Source organism: Palaemon carinicauda, chromosome 6, assembly GCF_036898095.1.
Source record: "Palaemon carinicauda isolate YSFRI2023 chromosome 6, ASM3689809v2, whole genome shotgun sequence".
NCBI lineage: Eukaryota > Metazoa > Arthropoda > Malacostraca > Decapoda > Palaemonidae > Palaemon > Palaemon carinicauda.
Window position 1 is genome coordinate 3,487,278 of NC_090730.1, and position 22,262 is coordinate 3,509,539.

General features: G+C 34.7%; 1 protein-coding gene across 1 annotated transcript in view; it reads left to right on the forward strand.

The window, feature by feature from the left end:
- Nucleotides 1-22,262, forward strand: part of hppy (MAP4K3-like protein hppy) — a 151,104-nt gene that overhangs the window by 110,639 nt on the left and 18,203 nt on the right. The window contains 3 exon segments of the mRNA XM_068374874.1: nucleotides 122-395; nucleotides 1,034-1,126; nucleotides 5,481-5,607. Coding sequence (XP_068230975.1) covers nucleotides 122-395; nucleotides 1,034-1,126; nucleotides 5,481-5,607 — 494 coding nt within the window.

Below are 22,262 nucleotides of genomic sequence, written 5' to 3' on the forward strand. Positions count from 1 at the left end.
AGGGTTGGAAAGCTCCAAATAGCTTGGAGGTAAAAGGGTTAACATCCAGCTATAACCAATAGCTTAGCTATTGATAATAATAATAATACATTTACTCATCAGTTGTGTTTCTTCCTTGCAGCAAAGCGAGTGTTATTTGCCACACCCATTAAGAGTTTTCGAGATGGTAATAACGCCAGACCTAGAGTACCCGCTGATGTGCGTAGACGTAACTCGCAGTTATAGCACAGAGGACATTCTTCGACACAATCTAATCAACCTCAATACGGGTACAACTTGGATCCCCGACGAAGACGACGACATGGATGGCATGGCCACTGTTATTCCAAGACACAACCTCAACGTGAAAAACGTCACTCAAATAGAAAAAGATGCCATTCTAGTCTGTTTTGGAAGTAAGCGAACATCTTGTGTTGGTTGTATAAAATTTCATCCTATAATACTGTATTATGATAACAATGTTTTGTTGTTTTTTCAGTAAAGGTGGAATACATTCAGTGGATTACTTCAGTATCTTTATTCACAATTTACTTAATTGTTTTCATTTGAACATCAGTCTCATTTATTAAGATTTGGTTCTTACCAATACTTAGGAAGTTGTTAAGTAAATAAGACAAAAACCATAGAAGATAGATAGTTTTTTAATTCATTTGTATATATGGATATTTTTCCCCTTGAACCATATTCACTGTATCATCACCGTCATCTCCTCCCACGCCTATTGATGCAAAGGGCCTCTTGTTAGATTTTGCCAGTTGTCCCTATTTTGAGCTTTTGAATCAATACTTCTCCATTCATTATCTCTTCACGATGATAATGAATACATTTTTGGCAATTAACTCTTGATTTGAAATAAAAACGCTTTAGGAAATTTTATTAATACCAATATACTATTCATTATTGCTGCCACAATTTGCTCATTATTATTAATTTTTATGACAAGGTAAAAAAGAAATAATTCAATTTGTAAGTTAGGCTGAAACGAGATTTTACAAGACTATTTTTATTGACTGAAATAAATCTTTTCTTTCAGATCTCGTAAGAGTAGTTAATTTACAAGGTAGAATAAAGGAACGGAAAAAACAAACTTCTGAACTGAAGTTTGACTTCAGTGTAGATTCGATAGGTACGTTTTTGTTTTGCATATGTATTTGTGTATAATGTAACACTTGTAAGACCAGGATGATGTGCCCTCTTTTGGGAATTTAAGAAAAATGGGTAAGCTGTAACTATCTTATAATCTTATTGAGAGTATGTCTTCTTCTCCTTCTTTTTCTTCTTCTTTGTCTGCATCTTTTCCCACTTCTATGTGGGGTTGATGTTTCTGGCCAGCTTTCTCCATCTTGCATTAATTTTATTCTGATAATATTCACTGTCCATATTCGTTTTGGCTAATTTTTCATGGCCGGATGCCATTCCTGCCGCCAACCCTCCCCATTTACCCGGGCTTGGGACCGTCACCAAGTTGAGGCTGGCTTGCCCCCCCTCAGTGGCTTGGTTCTTATTGAGAGATGTATGTAAGGAAAAATATAGTCTTCCTGAAAGCTTGTGACCATCTACGTGATCTTTGTCATATTCACATGCATAGTTTTACTGGGTTTTTCTTGTCCTGAAACTCTTAATTTTGCTTTGCCTTTCTTCCTATCTTTTGCACTACATATATATTTTGGGTTTGCCAAGAATTTTTTTGCAAATAAATTTATCTTTTTTTTTTTATTTTAAGGTTATTCGTTTTTACTCAAGTTTTACAGCTTTCCAATCCTGCATTGAGTAGCAGTATAAAATGTTAGATGTTATTTCATTGCATACTTTTATTCACAATATTAAACCAAAAGTTACAAATTCAATTTGTATGTTTTCTGAGATGATCTAAGTACCAGCAAAGTATATGTAATACATACATACATATACCAAGGCACTTCCCTCAATTTATGGGTTAGCAGACATCAACAAATGAAACAAAATCAACAAAAGGGGACCTCTACTCTCTACATTCCTCCCAGCCTGACAGCCTGACAGTACACTACATGTAATGAGACACACAAAACATAATTATACTGTAAATCAACATAGAGATGATAGGAGTAACAATATGCCATTGGAAATGCAGTTTGTAGTAGCTGTGCAGAGAAAATTAATTTGTCATATATCCAAGTAACTGTATTTTTATTAATATGTTTTCAACAAATTACTATGAGATTCAGGGCCTCTAACACGGTTTTTTCGCAATAATTTTTTATCTATGAATTTCATAAATATAACGGTTATTCAGAATGCACATTATATCTACACATAAATTTTGACTATATTCTGCATTACGTAGGTTGAATAATTTTGGTACTTATAATGTAAAAGTGCCGTTTTTTGAAGACGTGCCAACTTACTCAGAGAAAAGGTTTCGAACGCACTCGTTACGTAACTTATGACGGCATTTCTTCCCTCTTTCTCGATCGATGATTGGCTATACGTAACGAAGGCTATACCTCTGCCAACAATGACACAAAAGTTGAAATAAAAGCAAAGCAGTACACCTTTATGAACTCTGAAACCTCTCCACTGACAATTGTCTTAATGAACAAACCAACAAAATATATTAATAAATACAAAAACACTTCGATTATTAGTCCAACTCCCAAAATAGGTTTCCTAAGAAATTACAGTCTGCTTTTATAGGTCACAATCAGATTGACAAGGTGTAGGGAATAGTTGGTAATTTTCAAAAACGTAGTAGACAAGCTTGATTTGATAACTGCTATATCCCATGTCCAGCAATTTTCATTTATTGTCTATCTACCTGCCTATTTACTGGAAAAAAAAAAAAAAAAAAAAACTGTACCGTATTTTGGCTTTAAACCTTCACCAATAATTATCGTCAGAATGATGACTTCATGAGGCTCCACCCACTTTAGCCTCGTTATAATTCAGGATAACACTGAAGGCTATCATGGGCATTGTTGGATCAGAAAATTTAAATTCTGGCTATAAAAACTCATTTCTCGAGTAGTTGTAAGAAGTGCTAAATGATCCTCAAGGATCCCAGCAGTTGGCCTAAACGTTTAATTCATGTATACTACTGTCGCGGCACTACTGCTACAGTAGTAATATTGTACTACGATAGCACAGATACCCCACCCACATTTATGTATCGTTCCGCCATTCATGAAGTCTTTGTCATGTTTTTTTCACTGTGCAATAAGCCATGGCCTCCTCAGAAATTAAGTTTAATATTAGATGATAGGTTATTTCATTAAGCTGACAAATTATGGCAACTGGGTATGTTATTGCCGATGTTGAAGCTAAAGATAAAGTATGGTATCATTCCTTCATTGCATTATCATCTTTACTACTATTTGTTTCGCTACATGTAGTAATTATTTTAAAGGATAAATGAACTATGTTCACTTTACTTCTATAAATTCCAGTTAGATGTACAAATAAAACTCCTAAAACTATTCATGATTTATTTACAAAATGCAGTCATGCCCAAAACATAGCCAACACGGTTCTACGGCCTAAGAAGAAGAAAAAAAATTATATCGGATGATCCGTTGGTCTGATGGAGATTTTAGCACAAAAATCTTATTTTAACAAAAATAGTTATATAAAGACTGTTTACATACAATCTCTCTCTTTCTCTCTCTCTTGGTGGCATAGTGAATAGTTCAAAAGCCTGAATGACATTACAAGTATTATAATCATGTTACGCTAAATACAAATCAGACCATAAACATTGGATTTAAACTAGAAACTGAATAATTACTTATTCAGGCTATAATAAATATGGCCACGGGCTTTCTCTTGACTGTATAAAATTGCAAGTCGTAAGACAAATGCAGTTTTGCAACCACAGGGGCAATTCCAAATCATGTTGGACATTCTTGACTGTTATGGGTTTCAGAGCCGATGGAAGGTGAATGGGTATCTGGTGGATGGGCGGGGCAAAATTTTGTCAAAAGGTGTTTACATTGCTTACGTAATGAATGTTTTCGACTCTTGGCTCGTTATCACTGGCCATGGCGTCGACTAGATCATTTTTACTCTATAAAAATGAAAACTATCGGGTTTATGTTATTGATAATGCTGACAAAATTTGTGTGTGGTTGTAAAATATACATATGTCAACTTTCAGCTACATCCGATGCTTTGATAAGGAGCAAAGTCCAAAAAACCGTGTTACAGAGGCCCTGAATCTCATAGTTGTATCTTATAATTTTTTTTTTACCCATCTTCATATTGGTGCTGGAATTACTATGCCATTATAAACAGCAACATTATGCTACTCTACATTATTAAAAGATAAACATAAGACTTTTACACACTGCATTTATTATTTCCCCAGAGCTAATAGCAAGTTTTTTCTGGCACTTATCCTGTTAACTTGATCAGCAAGAATTAAAACGCACTTTCACATGCTAGTTACCATGAGTGGAATGCAGTTTTAACCACAGTTATTTAAATCACAGTATTACAGTATTACCCTTCATCTGTCGTGGATAACGAGGGAGGGTGGGCTGTGGCACCTCTAGCAGTAATAGCCGAACTCGGTCGAGTCCCTTGTCAGGCTGGGAGGAACGTAGAGAGGAGAGGTCTCCTTTTTTGTTTCATTTGTTTGATGTCGGCTAACCCCCAAAATGGGGGAAGTGCCTTGTTATATGTATGCATGTATTACCCTTGACATGATATACCAAGAGAATGTGGATAATGAACTTCCAGAAATAATTCCCACGGACACCATGTAGTAATTGGTAAAAAAAAAAAAAGACAAGGGAAAACAAGGATGTGTAGTAATAACCAAATAATCTAGAGTAGGTCTGATCAGTACCCCATGACTGAAGAGACAAAGAGACTGGGCGCATGTTTTAGGTCCTTTTCCTTTCTTTTTCCTGTATGTTTTAAGTCAATTTCCTCTCTTTTTCCAGTATGTTTTAAGTCTATTTCCTTTCTTTTTCCAGTATATTTTAAGTTCATTTCCTTTCTTTTTCCAATATGTTTTAAGTCTATTTCCTTTCTTTTTCCAGTATATTTTAAGTTCATTTCCTTTCTTTTTCCAATATGTTTTAAGTCTATTTCCTTTCTTTTTCCAGTATATTTTAAGTTTATTTCCTTTCTTTTTCCAATATGTTTCAAGTCCTTTTCCTTTCTTTTTCCAATATGTTTTAAGTCTATTTCCTTTCTTTTTCCAGTATATTTTAAGTTCATTTCCTTTCTTTTTCCAATATGTTTTAAGTCTATTTCCTTTCTTTTTCCAGTATATTTTAAGTTCATTTCCTTTCTTTTTCCAATATGTTTTAAGTCTATTTCCTTTCTTTTTCCAGTATATTTTAAGTTTATTTCCTTTCTTTTTCCAATATGTTTCAAGTCCTTTTCCTTTCTTTTTTCAATATGTTTCAAGTCCATTTCCTTTCTTTTTTCAATATATTTTAAGCTCATTTCCTTTCTTTTTCCAGTATGTTTTAAGTCCCTTTCCTTTCTTTTTCCAGTATGTTTAACGGATAGCGTACTAGCATTCCACGAACATGGAATGCAGGGACGAAGTTTTAAGAATGGTGAAATAACCCAAGAGATCATTGACAACTCAAGAATATTTAGATTACTGGGTTCCGACAGGTAAGTGACCATATACTATCAGTATATATAATATGCGTTTCTAGTAATATACTGTTTCAATTTAAAATTTAATGATTAAGTACGCTGTGACATTCCTGTCAGTTGTATAACTAATTTCTTTTGTCATCTCTTCAAGAGGACTGTGACCCAGTGATGAAATGCCTGGTGTTCAGATAGATTTTGCATAATAAAAGTAGGTAGGGATCTGAATTGAGATTTAGTCTATAATATAAACAAATATCACAATGGGCATTCTTCTTGAGTTGTGATTGTGAAGTTCATGTTTACATGAGGCCCTCTCCTCCTGAGACAAAACTGTATGTGGTTTTACACACTAATGTATCCTACTGCTGGTGGGGTAGAATACCCTTTTTATTCAAAGTAATAAACACCGGCTGTGATTATTATCTAATGGCAGTAGTACGTAATGTGTCGTTCATAAAAATGACACCGCATTAATTTGATTTGAAGAGGCACATTCACGTACAGTCTTACTAAAATGAAACTTCCAAGTATGTGAATTAGTATGTTGAAAAATAGTACGTACAGGATGTTCTTCTCTTTTACAGCCTATCTATTAGATTTGCCGTGCTTAAAATTGCACTTTGTTTGAATACTGTATAGGTAATTGCAATTGGGATGAATTATATACTGTATACAGTCAAGAAATAGAATAATCCTATTACTTTAAACGAAACCTCTACCCATCTCTGTGTCAGGTTTTATTTCAAGGACAGTACTGTAATCTATAAGGTCTTTAGTTTTAGTTATCTATTATATAGTATGGGTGTAATTTAACACAATCCTAAACAAACTGGGTACATACATACACAACCAAAGGGGATAGTTAATAGAAAAACGTAAACATGTCTTTAACAATAAACAATAGAATAAAAGTAATTTTTTTACTCTTTTATGTGGGTAGAAATTAAGATTAATATTTAATCATAAAGGAATTCCTTGTCTGATTTTAGTTTAAGAGCTGCTCTCTCATATGTATCGATAGCCAAAAATCACATCTCCATGTGCATTAGTGATAAGCATCACCCATGAAGAGTGGGAGACCTTTCATGGAACCTGTAGATGTAGGGCTGCTTTAGGAACTTCCTATAGGTGGCAAGGATTTGGGGGATTTCTGCTCATAGGTCCAGCAAGTTTGGGAACTAAATTCAGCGTGACTATAGTCAATTTCCTTTAGCGAAGCATATTTGTACCGACTCGCAGCGGTGCCCTTTTAGCTTGGAAAAGTTTCCTGATTGCTGATTGGTTGGACAAGATCATTCTAACCAATCAGCGATCAGGAAACTTTTCCAAGCTAAAAGGGCACCGTTGCGAGTCGGTGCAAATATGCCTCGCTAAAAAAAATGGACTATTATAAAGTTGATGAAAATCACACGGACTGTATCATGGCGTGAGTTTCTCTAAGGTTTGGCAGAGTGGATTGATTGAGTGATTTGTGACCCATTACCCTTTGGATTTGATTATGTTTAACAATATAGTGGCAGCCTGTAAGTTTTGAATTCTGCTGACGTCAGGATTTGGAGACCATTCAGATAGTTTTTTAATGCTATCTCTGGCGTTTTGTGCAATCTTTGGTATAATTATCACATGTTCTCCAGCCCACCTGTAGATATGCACTGTTACTTATCACAGGTCTTCTAATTTGTAGCCTTACTGGTTCTTGAAGTACACCAGACAGGGAGGTTGTCTTTTATGACCCAAAAGTTCAAAAATATAAGGGAATATTGAACAATTTGTGGTTCTAAAAACACAACCTAGGGCTCTTATCAAGTTGAATAAGTGGCGCTCTTCCTCTGTCCATAGGCTGACCACTTGCAGGTCAGACATATAGGGATTCAAGTCCTGTTTGCTGATGTTTATGAATACTATGATCTGAGTCTTTACCAGAAGATATCTGTCCACAGTTCCTCTATAAATAGAACTGAACCTGCTGAAAGGAATTGTCGTCTCTTAGAAGATTGTTTGTTTGAAGAATTGTTAAGGGACAGATTTGAATATTTTAATCATGTATTCTGAGGGTTTCACTGTCCCCTGTTTGGTATTAATTTCCACCCCTAGTTACACGGCTTGCTTTCATTCATCTTTAGGTTCAATCAGTTGCAAACGTGAAAAAAGTCACCAGGTCTTTGACCAATGTCTTGCTTGAGGACAACCAATCAGTCAGTTATCTAGGTACTTACAGAGGGAATGACCCATTTTGTGGAACCAGGACTTGGATAAACTTGTGGTGCCATTCGAAATCATAACTGGAAAGCTTTATTTGTACAGGTACTTCCCCAATGATAGGTGTATGGGGCATGGAACTAAGCTGCTTGAGGTACAGAGTTGCCAGGAAATTACCCTTTCTGATGTTGTGGCCATATGTTGAGGTTTTTATTCGGATAGGGAGTGAACTCCGGAAAGCCGTTAAGCTGTACCAAGTCTATTACAGTACTGTCTTTCACGCTGCAAAGGTCCTTGGAATCAAATATAGAACCTTAATAAATTGTGCAGTAATATCTCTAATGGATCCCCTCCTTGACATTTGCCCACCTTCCTCTGGAGCCAGGATAAAACCACCATATTACTGAAGCTTATAAGTAAAGTGTAATGAGTCACTGTATCTAGCTGACTACCTTCACAACAGGGCTTCAGTCATTATAGCTAGCAATATATCCAAAATATATATCCAGATCTAAAGCAAATCAAGAAAGTGAATTCAAAACAGTGATTGTAAAACCTAAAATTTGCAATTACAAAGAATATTTTTGAAAACTGTATAATGAAACTTCTGAAATCACAAATTGAAACATCATCTTCATCCAATCACCTTTATTTCAACGTTTCGGACAATTTGTCCATGTGTAGCTAGTATGGAATTAACTGCTACCTTCTTGAGATTGTAGGATTTCAATTTGCACAGTGCGACTGGCACACTTCTGCTTTCTTTGTTTATTTACTTAGCGAATGAAGCATCTGGGACAAGTTTTTATGTATGAAAGGGCTCTTTGAATATACAGGTTTATTGCAGTAACTTCGACTGTGAAAGTACTTTCTTTCTTTGTTTATTTAGAGTGAAACAGGTGAAAGGAAGTTAGTATATGTGAAAGGGCTTATTAAATATACAGGTTTCTTCTTCTTCTTTGTCTGCATCTTTTCCAACTGTTATGTGGGGTCGATGTTTCTGGCCAGTGTTTTCCATCTACCTCTGTCCCTGGTTTAGTGCAGGGAAATTCCAGTTAATTTGACCTTGAATGTACCATAAAATTAACAAATGGTGCTTCCTCTTTTTGGCTATACAGTATACAATATACAAACCTCGGGTACTATCAAACATTGATCTTACTAAAATTACAGTGCTCTTGCTCTAGGCCAATCCATCTTTAGTAGCTCATAATTTAAGGAAAAATAACTTGAAATTCTATACTCCATTGTTATTGTAATGTCTAAACGAGATTTAATAAAACTTCATAGTCAGTATTACTACACTTGTGTAATTGATTAAATAGTGTATGCATAACTGAGATGATAGTTTTTTCTTTCTTCTCTTTGCATAGATGGTGAAACTAAAAGGGTTTTATATTTATAAATTGTACTGTTAATAATTTTCACTGAAGTTTCGTGTTATTTATTAATGGAGTAAATAAAGTTTAGCAATTAGTATAGGAGGCTTAGACTTTTAGAATTATATAAAAGTGGTGAAAATAAAAGATTGCTGGGTGCATTTTTTAAGTTAGAATAGGTGTTCCTAATTCCTGGTATGAATATCACTGTTTTGCTACAGTAAATGAAGGGGGTTTCCTTCTTAAACTGGTTGGTCTTCTTAAAGTTTTTATTCCACTTTTTATTTATATTTTGTAAATCTTAATTGGAAGGCTATCCATTGTTCAATGATAATGTCTTATTAAACTTGATACTGATCCTAAACTTGCAAAATAAAAGGTATGTTAAGTACATTAATAGTCGAGCCAGATATCTTCTAGTATTCTCTTACAATTGACTTAAAATTTTTATGATTACTGTATAGCAGTGCTTTCATATAGGGCTATATAGTTTTATATGTAACATAGATATTTTAACATATATATAGTTCATAAAAGCCTATGTATGAAATAAGGTAATGGAAAGTATAATGCTTTATTACCAAGGGAAAGTATATTGTCCTTGTAAAGTGACGTTATATGAAGGAATAACTAAAAAAAAATACCAAAGTGGAAGTATTTGCTAACTTAACCATGCCATCAAGTTATGTATCATTATGGTAGACTGTGTATTATATTAGGGAGTGAATTTACTGATGGTCCACAACAATTCATTATAGTCATTTGAGCACTCAGCATTCTTATAATCTTTTATTATGGTGGAGCTGTGCTAAATTTGGGACGAAGTTTAGTTTGTTCATTTAGATAACGTAACTTCAAACTTGGCAAACGTTTTTGATTGCGCATGACTGATAGCTAATTGCCTGTTTTTAATACAGGCATATACGGGATTCATTTCAGCTGGACAATGTTCCCAGGTACTTGGCATGGTGTTTTTTTGTTTTTCCTTCAACTACAAATCCCCCTCAGCTTTCAGTATGACCTCTGCTAATGACTTGATCTTGAGTGGTCATTGTTTTTCCGATTTTGAAATCATTCCCAATAAAATGCATGTTTATCTCAGAAACTGCAGATTTTGATTTATTGCGAGTTAAAGTGGAGGTTGTCCAAAAACCTATTTTGAAAATAACAAAGTTTGGCACTGAGTTCGTTGTATGCTGTGTGTATGTACCTTTCACAGTGCAGTTCCAAGATTTATATGTACAGATGCACACACAGGTTGTTGAGGTATTCATTGAGGGATTTTTCGTTTTGAAACTGAAGATGATTTTGTTTAATACTATCTTTAAAACAAGTCAAGCTACTTCATTGCTGTGCTATTGGTACTAATTTAAGCAAAGACTATTCATTGATTTAAATAATGGCATAAATATACTTGGAAAGTTTTGGGCCCAGAATTTGTCTGTTGAATTGGGTAAAATATTTCATTACTTCATTTAGAGTGGTTTATTGATAATTCTCTTTAGACTAAACTTATTTTGGGGGATATTAACCAACATCAAAACATTTACCCAATCAATGCTAACAAACGGGTAGTTTTTACAAATTATTTGTTGTACGATCAATGAAGTACATATTAACTAAAATTTGAGACTAGGATAAAATATTATCAGCTTAGTATTCATAAGTGATAAAAAGAGGTTAAAATGCAAATATCTTTTGCAGTTGTCTATTATGAAAATTTGAATAGAAAGTCAGATGTACTGTATAATGGAAGTTAACTTGGCTGTACTTTCAAGGTTAAATCTGTGTATTTTAAGCGACACTTTATTTTCAGATTGTGTTTTTGAGAATTTTATTAAGGTAACTTTTAACAGAATAGTTTTTCATTAGTTTTGGAACTGTGTTCTTGAAGTTTCAAGAAAGACAGAGAAAACACCTGCTAAATTGATAATAAATATAAACAAATTATTGTAAATGTCAACTACAAAGGCATTTAATATTGAATTCTATCTTTGAGAATGTATATTCATTGGAAATTCAGTTAAGCATTCCCAAAGGTAGAATTCGATATTAAATGCCATTGTGTTTGATATTTACTTGGATTATAATTACAGGTGTTAGTGACAGGACAGATATTCATGAACAAAATATATTATTATTATTACTAGCCAAGCTACAACCCTAGTTGAAAAAGCAAGATGATATAAGCCCAAGGGCTCCAATAGGGAAAAATAGCCCAGTGAGGAAAGGAAATAAGGAAATAAATAACATTAACAATAAATCATTCTAAAAACAGTAACGTCAACACAGGTATGTCATATATAAACTATTAACAACGTTAAAACAGATATGTCATATACTTTATAAGCTATAAAAAGACTCGTGTCAGCCTGGTAAAAATAAAAACATTTGCTGCAACTTTGAACTTTTGAAGTTCTACCGATTCAACCACCCGATTAGGAAGATCATTCCACAACTTGGTAACAGCTGGAATAAAACTAATATAATACTGTGTAGTATTGAGCCTCATGATGGAGAAGGCCTGGCTTTTAGAATTAACTGCCTGCCTCCTCTAAAAAGAGAAATCCAGAATTATTAATGTAAAACAGTTTCAATCTTACAGAATTTGATACTGACAGACGGTCAGAGAATAGAAAATTTTACCTGTTATACGTTTTCAATTACTTGATGACTATTCCAATAACGATAAAAGACTTTCAAAGTTAATAAAGGTGTAAGCAAAATTGGGGAATTCTATTTATAACAGATTACGGAAAAACAATCTATTTATTGATTACATCTTCGAAAAAGTAGTAGTTTTTTCATTTTGGTTTTATAGTAATTATTGTATTTTTTGGGGGGAGTTTTATCTAACTTTGTATCAGAGTATAAGGTTGTACCTACAATATGAAACATAATAATACTCTTTGTGTAAAGCTCGACATGAAACCAAGGATCACTATAGCTTTATTGTTTTGTCTGATTTATAAGTAATTAAAACTTGACTATAAAACTCTAGATCTGCTGAAATTTTATATCTAGTTCAGGTCCAAATGTCAATCACCACACTTACTCTCCTCAGTGCCTTTTACTCTGCACTTTTGAGTAGCAAAATGGCTTTGACTAATACTATAACATGACTGCTGAATATCATAGCCAATGACAGCTTTTGATGTTCCTCACTGAAAATAGGAACAAAGTGCTTTCCCAATGAAATTATGAACAAAGTGCTTTCGTAATGAAATTATGAACAGAAGTTGAAGGCTCGGGCAGACATCTAAACTCACAATCTTGGGGAAACCTTGATAAGCCTAATCGGTATGAAGTTGCATCATGCCACTCAAGCAATTAAATAAAAGAATTTTTAGACTGCTGTCGTGATGTTTCTTATTTCCAGGGGGTGACAGCTTACTTTGTGCTAGGAATATTATAGATTTAAATTTTATCTTGGGTAGCCTTAAAAGTAGAAATTTGTTCAATGGAATTATGTGTAGCCATGCCATATTACAAGCTCGGCTTTGCAAATTCATTAATAACAGCTTGCCTTTATGATTTAATAGGTAGTAGGTTGGCCAGGGCACCAGCCACCCATTGAGATACTACCACTATCTAAATAGAGAGTTATGGGGACTTTTGATTGGCCAGACCGTAATACATTGCATCCTTCTCTCTGGTTACGGTTCATTTTCCCTTTGCCTACACACAAGCACACCGAATCCTCTGTCCTCATACACCTGACAACACGGAGATTACCAAACAATTTTTCTTACTTCACTGTATTTGTTCAGTGGCCACTTTCCTCTTTGTAAGGCTAGAAGAGAGTCTTAAGGTATGGTAAGCAGCTCTTCTAGGAGAAAGACACTCCAAAATCAAACCATTGTTCTTTAATCTTGGGTAGTGCCATAACCTCTGTACCATTGTCTTTCCCTGTCTTGGGTTAAAGTTCTCTTGCTTTAGGGTATGCTCGGGCACACTGTTCTATCTTATATCTTATTTCTCTTCCTCTTGTTTCATTAAAGTTTTTATAGTTTTTTAAAGTGATATTTATTTTAATATTGTTGCTCTTCTTGGAATATTTTATTTTTCCTTGTTTCCTTTCCTCACTGAGCTATTTTCTCTGTTGGAGCCCCTAGGCTTATAGCATCCTGCTTATCAAACTAGGTTTGTAGCTTAGCAAGTAATAATACTAATAATGATGATGATAATAATAATTTGCCATCTTTAATTTGGAAGTGCGTCAAGAATCTCTGCGTGGTTGGTAGGTTCCTTGGATAATCAAGGTCCACATACCAATCCTGCTGAGACCTTGGTGTCACTGTCAGCATCATCTAAGTGTGATAGGTGATTTTGAACTTCATCAGCATCCGTCTTCTGTACACATCTGGAAGAGGTGCATTCAACCAGCACTTTGGTAGTTACAACTTCAGGGACTTAATCCGGGAGCAACTGTACAAGTCCAGCAAATAGGTGTGTCCTAGCAGAGACTACCACTGTTTGGCTGAGGTATTTAACTACTTCTATGAAAGGAATTAAATTGGTTTTCTCCATTTGACCTGCAGACCTAGGTATTAGCATAGGTTGCATTGATGGGTATATTCTTGGCAAAATCTTGCCATTGCCTCAGCTAGAACCACCCAATTGTCCGGGAAGTCTGTAGCCTTGTACCAGGCCAGTGCATCAAGGTTGCTATGGTGCCGAATTCTGGTGGAAGAAATATGGAATGGCCATAAAGCTGAAGCACTAGGTCTGGCACTTTATTACCTTGTCCTTCAGTTGAGGTGAATATACTTCCTCTGTTTGGGTGGATTTTGGTTGCAAAAATAAACATTTAAATATTCATGGAAACCTTTGGATTACTTTCCCTCATAAACTGCCTCCCCAACTCCACTGGAACCATAATAATTATGAGATGTTGTTGCAGGTCTGTAATGAGGCCAATGATTATTACGCTTTTCTTTCCTCCTAGAGCTGGAAGCTTAAGGACTGATATCCCTTCTTCTATCTAAAGTGACCATCACTGTGTCTAACTAGTAACATTCTGTACCTATGTTTGCTAGATGACAAAAGCTAGAAAATTACTAACATCTGCATCTCAGCTGTTGACACAGTATCTGGCAAAAATTTGACTTGGATCTTTACTATTATTGCCAGTATTTTTGGAAAATAATACATATAAAAAAAATGAAGATTGAGAAGAAAAACTGTTTTAAAAAATTTTTGCCAAGCAAAATGCTTTTTTTGAGTATGAAAATCAGTTGAGAAAAAAAAAAGTTTTAGTTTGAAATGACCCCAAAATAACATTGTTTGAATGAGGGCAGAGTTGCACTCCGTAAGTGCAAGCAGTAGTGAAATATATATATTATAAGATTGAATGTGACATTGTATACAGTACAGATCGAGATACAGATCTGAATTTCTGATGGTGCTTGGCTTGCGTGTGTATCATGCCACGCTTCCCCAGGCTCCCTTCACCCTTTTTGTTACTAATATCAATTAATTCAACATGAGAAAATTTCCACTGTTCCCTTACTAACAAGTTACTTAATATTCCCATCCCCCTTTGCCATTCTGGATAAATGCACCACTTCTTCAGCGTTGTAATAGTGTCGAGCAGAAACATGGAAGTACGAGATAGTGAACAAGGCGTCAACCTTTATGTTCTTGCTGGACATGAAAATAGTTACTGAGGAGTTTATACCCATAAGCATCTACAATTATTACGTAGTGTCTCCTGAGGATAGTTGAGTAAGCCATTGTTAGATTACTCAAAAATCATTTGTTTTGTATTGTTCTAAAAGTATACAAAATGTTGGCATGTTGCAAATTTATTTCTTTTATGGCATGCATTAGTTCGTTTTGTTTAGGTTAGCCAGTCTTATAAATAACAGTTGAATGCAAATAATGATTTTAATCAACTTTAAAATTTGTTGAAGAATTTGTCTGATGATTGTCTTTGTATCAAGAAATTATTTGTGTACAGTGAAGCATATATGTTGATGGTATTTAAGATGGTTGTTTTTACAATTTTAGTACATCTGTTTGAATTGCATGTTGTCCTTCTTATATTTTACTTTTTAAATATGGCACAGTTAGTATTGGGGTAGACATTGTGTAGAATAGTAAATGTTTCTTTATGGTCGACTGCCGATACGAAAATGTGGAATTAGCCTCAAAGGAAAACAGCTTTACGCCAGGTTAATTGAATAGGTTTCATACACATCATATACTGCTGAGATTTGTGCTGTTGTGTGTTGATTTCATTCATGAATTCAAATATTTTGTATGATTTGTTTCTTAACCCTTTTACCCCTAGTCTATTTGGAACTTTCCAACCCTTAACCCCCAGGCATTTTTTTTTCAAGCACAATTTGCAATATATATTTTTTAAATTGCTCCAACAGCCTTAATTTTCATCATAGAGAGGTCAGGTTGGTCTCATTCCTTTGGAAAATGCATGAAGTTTCTCATGAAGTTTTCAAAAATGTGCAAAAAAAAAATGTCAATAGCAGTTTTTTGCAAGGACGTACCAGTACGTCTATGGGGGTAAATGGTTGAGTTTTGTGAAACGTACCAGTACTGGTCTATTGGGGGTAAAACGGGGTAATGAGAGGGAATTACTTCTTGATTTACTTTAATTTACACCTTCTTGGATACTTAAGATATTTTCTATTTGGTACTTTTCCAATATAAAAGAAAAGAATTATGGATTTGGTAGATATTTAATGAATAGTATATATAAACCCTTTTACCCCTAATGGATTTACTGGTACGTTTCACAAAACTCATCCCTTTACCCCCATGGACGTACTGGTACGTTCTGGCAAGAAACTGCTATTTAAAATTTTTTTTTTTTTGGTATATTTTTGATAACTTTATGAAAAACTTCAGGTATTTTCCAAAAGAATGAGACCAACCTGACCTTTCTATGACAAAAATTAAGGCTGTTAGAGCAATTTAAGAAATATATATTGTAAAATGTGCTTGAAAAAAAAAAATGCCTGGGGGTTAAGGGTTGGAAAGTTTCAAATAGCCTGGGGGTAAAAGGATTAAATAATTTTTTTTCGCATTGTCATTCTAGTTACCGTACAGTACTCTACTAAAGGACGTGACTCACGACCTCTGGCTTGGAATTTTGGAAATTAGGGTTATCGTATTTTTGCATTAAAGAACATCTCTGTTACCTGCTTCAAACATTTTTTTAATGAAAGAAAATTCATTTTACTGCCTTAAAATCCTCCCTATTTATCGACACAAGTGAGTCCGCTCCAGTATGTAACCCTTTCCTAACCTGGGTACATATTTATGTACTTTTTATTAAATAAATTGACCCCTTTCCAGTACGCAACCCTTTTGTGACCTGGGTACTTACAGTATTTCTTTACTTTTTATTTAAAAAGTCTACTCCACTGCAGTACGCAACCCTTTTCTTGACCTTGGTGTCTATTTATTTACCTTTTATTAAAAAATTCTAGGGAGAGCTATTCATTTTAGTGTTTCAGATACAGTAATTCAACCAGTTTCTATGATTTCTATATGATATTCAGGAATAAACTTAAGCTGCAAGTCTCTCTAAGGTATGTTCTTCGTATTTGTGTGTGCTCGTATATTTACTGTATTTACAATTTTGATGGTACGGTTATGCGGAAAGATGCTGAAAGTGTCAGAGATGATAACTAAATATCATAAAGCGTAAATTTTTTCCAGGAAAATACACAGACGGGAGTATATTACGCTATACAGGTCTTGCTGGTGTGTGCATTTGGTACAGGTAGTGCATATGTTCAAGTAGAACATTCAAAGATACAAACAAATCCAACTGAGATAAAGTAATGCTGTAATAAATCAGTATATCATTTAACCGTTTTACCCCCAAGCTATTTGGAACTTTCCAACCCTTAACCCCCAGGCGTTTTTTTTTTTTTTTTTTCAAGCACCTTTTGCAATATGTATTTTTTAAATTGCTCCAACAGCCTTAATTTTCGTCATAGAGAGGTCAGGTTGGTCTTATTCTTTTGGAAAATGCCTGAAGTTTCTTATAAAGTTATCAAAAATAATGTAAATAGCAGTTTTTTTGCAAAGACGTACCAGTATGTTCATGGGGGTGAAGGGATGAGTTTTGTGAAATGTACCAGTACGTCCATTGGGGTTAAAAGGGATAAAATACAGTAAGCAGAATGTCATTTGTGATAACCTGATATCTATTTCATATGAAACCCAACTAATTGTTGAATTTTGTAGCTGGAAGTCATTAGGCATGGGATTCAGGTTATGCTTACCCTAGGAGAAAATTTAACAAAATTCAACTTGGAACCAAATAAGTTTGTATGTTGAGGACATTCTGTACTTCAAGAAGTCTGTGTATATTTATGGTTGAGATTTTTTCCGGTAGGCCCTGCTGCTTCCTTCGGTGCCTTAGATGACCGCAGAGGTAGCAGCAGTAGGGGATTCAGCATTATGAAGCTTCATCTGTGGTGGATAACAGGGGAGGGTGGGCTGTATCACCCTAGCAGTACCAGCTGAACTCTGTTGAGTCCCTTGTCAGGCTGGGAGGAACGTAGAGAGTAGAGGTCCCCTTTTTGTTTTGTTTCATTTGTTGATGTCGGCTACCACCCAAAATGGTGGGAAGTGCCTTGATATATGTGTATGTATTACTTACTTAATGACAGCTAGTTGCACAGTGCTCAAAGTAAATCTGCAAAGTATGTTCTCACGTGGGTTAGGGACTTACAGTGCCGATCTGTGTATGAGGCTGAGGATTTTGATGAAAATATTCATAGTTACTGTACCTGTATTGATGAATTTGGTATATGAATACAGTCGGACCTTCATCAATAGGTAGCTTTACCTGGTCTTAAACAGAATTTGATAGACCACTGTTATATCCCAAAATAATATCTTTTTACTTTTTGTTACCATTGCTGTGCTCCTCCTCGTTTCCCTTATTTTGATTTTATTTCATACAAGAAGTCTTAAACTAGTCACATCTGCCAATTGCAGAACTTTTTTGGTCCAGGAACATGTAGAGAGAGGTCAAGCAAAAGAAGTTACATCTTAACCTTTTTCATAAAGTTACTTATAAAAAAATGACAAAACTTTGCCTTGTATTAGGCCATTGTAGTTTGTCATATTTCCACCTATTCCTATGTGGTACTATTATTTCTATGAACCTCCCTCGTTGTTTATATTTGTTCTCTCTTGTAGCTTGTCTTATATAGAAATTTCCTGTTTTCTTTCTGTTTAATAAGCCGAGACTTTTAGAACAGTATTGAGGCAATCTAGCTGTTAATGGCAATAACCTATTTTGGTAGGGTATGCTGTAAATGCTTAACCTTCTGTCTTCTGGTCGCTCTCATGCTTGATTGGTCAACACTTACCTACTCCAGGTAGTGTAGTGTTTAGAAATTAGCAATTTTAATGATGGTTTCTCCTGGATTTGTTAGTTATTCTTGTGTAGATTGTTCAGGGAAGTTTAGTTAGTATTACATTGGATCCCTCTCTGGTTACAGCTCATTTCTCCTTTGCTTACGCTTACACTGAATGGTATGGCGTATTCTTTACTCATTCTCTTCCTTCCTCATACACCTGACAACATTAAGATAACTTAAAAATTCTTCCTCACTTCAGTTGTTAATTACTGTTAACCGTAATGTTCAGTGTAAAACACTGTATTGTTTAGTGACCACTTTCCGTTTAGTAAGGGTAGAAGAGACTCTTTAGCTATGTTAAGCAGCTCTTGTAGGGGAAGGAAACTCCAATATCAAACCAATAATTCTCTAGTCTAGGGTAGTGTATTAGCCTCTGTACCATGCTTTTCCACTGCCACAGTTCTCGTGCATGAGAATAGGTTTTGGCCACACTATTTTCTCTTTCCTTATTTCCTTTCCTCAATGGGCTATTTTCCTTGTTGAAGTCCTTGGTCTCATAGCACCCTGCTTTTCCAACGGGGGATGTAGCTTAGCTAGTAGTAATATTAACAATCTTAGTCTTCATTTTCTTTGTATCATGCCAGAGACAATATTGTGATTTAGATACAGTAATCATTGTGTGGAATGTGTAGAAATCTTTGCTTGGAGTCTTGGTAACAGCTCAGAGGCATATCAAATAGGTTTTTGCTAAGCATTTATCTTGAAGAAACCTTGTTTCTTTATGATGATTGTTGGGTTAGTTGATGTGGGTGATGTCTTATAAAAGTTTCTGGTTAATGGTGTGAATTTAATTAATAATCTGGAGACCAGAATTATAGAAAACTTTGTTTGAATTTTTTACATTAGTACTAGACTAAGAGGCGAGTCTAGGCGCTAGATAAGTATTATTTTAGGAATTTAAATTTTCCACCTCTTACTTTGACTGACCCACCTCCATCGGAATGGCAATCAGCATTATAAACATCATGGGGGATTTTATAGAAATTAACAGAATTTTAATGATAAGATTTATTTCTATACTCCTCTTATGTTCATATACATAGCCACAAGCCTCCTCATTCACTTGTGATGTTAAGATGATAGGAGTTAGTTTTAACTTTGAGATTGAAATAAGAAATATTCACGGCTTACCCAAGCCAATGTTTATTGTCATTAAACGCTAGATTGCCTTAGGCCTTTTAAAAGGAAAGGCCGTAGGAAATTTTTAGTTCTGGGATTTAAAGTTGATCCAAACCTGGCTTTGAGAGAAGCAATATGAACACTAGGCGAGTACTGTATAAAAATAAAAGATTTTATCATTCAAATTGTTTTTTGTCGTACATAAGACGTCAAACCCTTTCTTAAGAAACTACAGGACTCATACACATCAGGCTTTACAGAAGTTTCTAGATCTTGTAAACTAATGTTGTAGGATGTTATTTGGAAAAAAATACAGTATTTTGTGTTTGTGGAAAGTGTTACGTCCCTACTTTTTCGAAGTCGTGCTTGAGCAAAAAGGAACTTCTTTTGCTTTATGATGTCTTAGATAAATGAAGTTGAAGAAAAACGGCGTTGCTGAGATGGTATAGCAATCTTTTTACAATGCAGAACATGCTGTTCATTACAAGCTCATTAATTATATACCTCCTTTTAGTGTGAGAAATTAGTCTTGCTTTGACACATCCTGACAAACACCCTGCAGCACATGCTTAGACCTTTAGATGTTGGTATGCATCACTATGTTGTACAAATGTCATTGTTAACAGCTTTAAACATAGTTATTTATGATTATGGTTTTTACTGTTTTGCAATCTTTTTCCTCCACTTATTAATTTTTTTTTTTTTAGTAATTGAGTTTTGTATTTTGTAAATTCTGCTTTGCCCTTCCTTTTCAGGGATGCCGAAAAAAATGTGGCTGTGCCATTTTTAGGAAGAGAAAGATTTTAGTCTTGATTTTTCAATGATATAAGAATAGAAATCAGTTTTGACAGAGCGAAGTCTTTTTTGGCAGCTTTGAATTCTGGATGAAAGTATTTTATTTATATTCCTGGTTTCACTTCATTATTCTTAGTAGCACATGAGACATTGATAATTGTGTACTGTGAAAGAAAAATTCACACAGTCTTTGTTATAGCTTTATGCCCAGTATTTGTAACCACGTGAAATTTATATATTTTCATTTTTTAGATATTAAACTTAGCCGGTGAATATATATACTGTATATAGCTTACGTCTCCGACGGTCGACAGATTCCAAAAACTCACGAGCGATCGCCATTAAGGCTGCCGGGTGTGCCCACCAGCGCCGACTATCGGCCAGATACCGCATATACTTCTCAACCAATTCAGTTCTTCTCTGTCGGTGGTAGTGACAACATTGGTTCCGCTCTCGCTTAACCTCAAGTTTCTACTGATTGGTGAAGTACTTGTTCATGGTTTTATGGCTTTCGCCGTGTTGGATTATTCTCAAGTAATACGATCTTCAAAAGAAATTCTCTTGAAAGGAGAGAGAGAGATTTTTTTTTTTTTTTTTTTAATAATCTCTGGATTTTCCATAGATAAAAGATGGCCGGCCCTTCCCTCAGTGTACGGAAGTGTGTTAAAGGCTTTTAGTAATTATTTTATCACTTTATAAATTATTGTTGATATTTATAGATTTACCTCTATATATTTTATATCTCTCCTGCCTTTATTAGGCCTCTTCGATTCGCTTTCCATTTATACTAAACACCGAGATAAATCTTATATTTTTGTTTATAAGCGACCTATGTCTATTCTTTGTAGGCGGAACTGACTTGGAAAACGTAGTTAAACAACGTTGAGCCCATTCAACTTTTATATTTGTTTAGATTGATGAGATGAATATTTTTAGAAAATATTTTAAGAAATTTATTCTTTGAATAGTCTTCGTGCCGTTTTCAAAGATGAACTAACGTTTGGTTTATTTATGCTACGCAGTTTGCACTCTATCGTTACGATAGAGAAAGAGAGAATCACGGTTTCACTTTGCAGAAAGAGTAAATCGATTTTGACGTTTTGTTCATTCTTCTTACAAACTGAAGTTTTTTAAATACTAATTTAAAGGAACATGTTAATTTTAAATTTTTTAGTCCTTTTAGTATTTTCCTTTAGTCAAATAACCTTTTATTGACGAAGAGTGAGTGAGACATTCTCTTGTGAGTGGCAAGAGAGAGAGAGAGGGAGAGAGAGAGAACGTTCCAAATCTTTATTCTCGTCCCAAGTCTCTGTACAAGGAGTTTGGGAGTGAGTAACGTTGTTCTTCTCGATTCAGATATTTACTCTCGTCCCAAGTCTGTACGGGGAGAGAGAGAGGATAAAACGTTCTAGTTTTTATTCTCATCCCAAGGCACTGTACGGTGAGAGATTGAAAACGTAGTCCTTAGTGATTTAGTTTTAGTCTCCTCCCAAGTCACTGATCTTTTTAACTTTATATATTTCCGTTTTATTCTATATATATGTATATGTTTATTAATTTTTGCATGTGTGTTTCATTTTGTACTAATGAGCTTACATTATACGACATATTTCGCAATTCTAACCTTTTGATTTAAGGGGACCGTCCGGGTTGGTATTTTGGCATACCAACTTGAAAAATTCAAAAATCGTTTTATTGTCTCTCTGTATAGAGAGACATATCGTACATGCTCTCCAGAAAGTTTCAACCCATTATTTTTACAAATAACGAA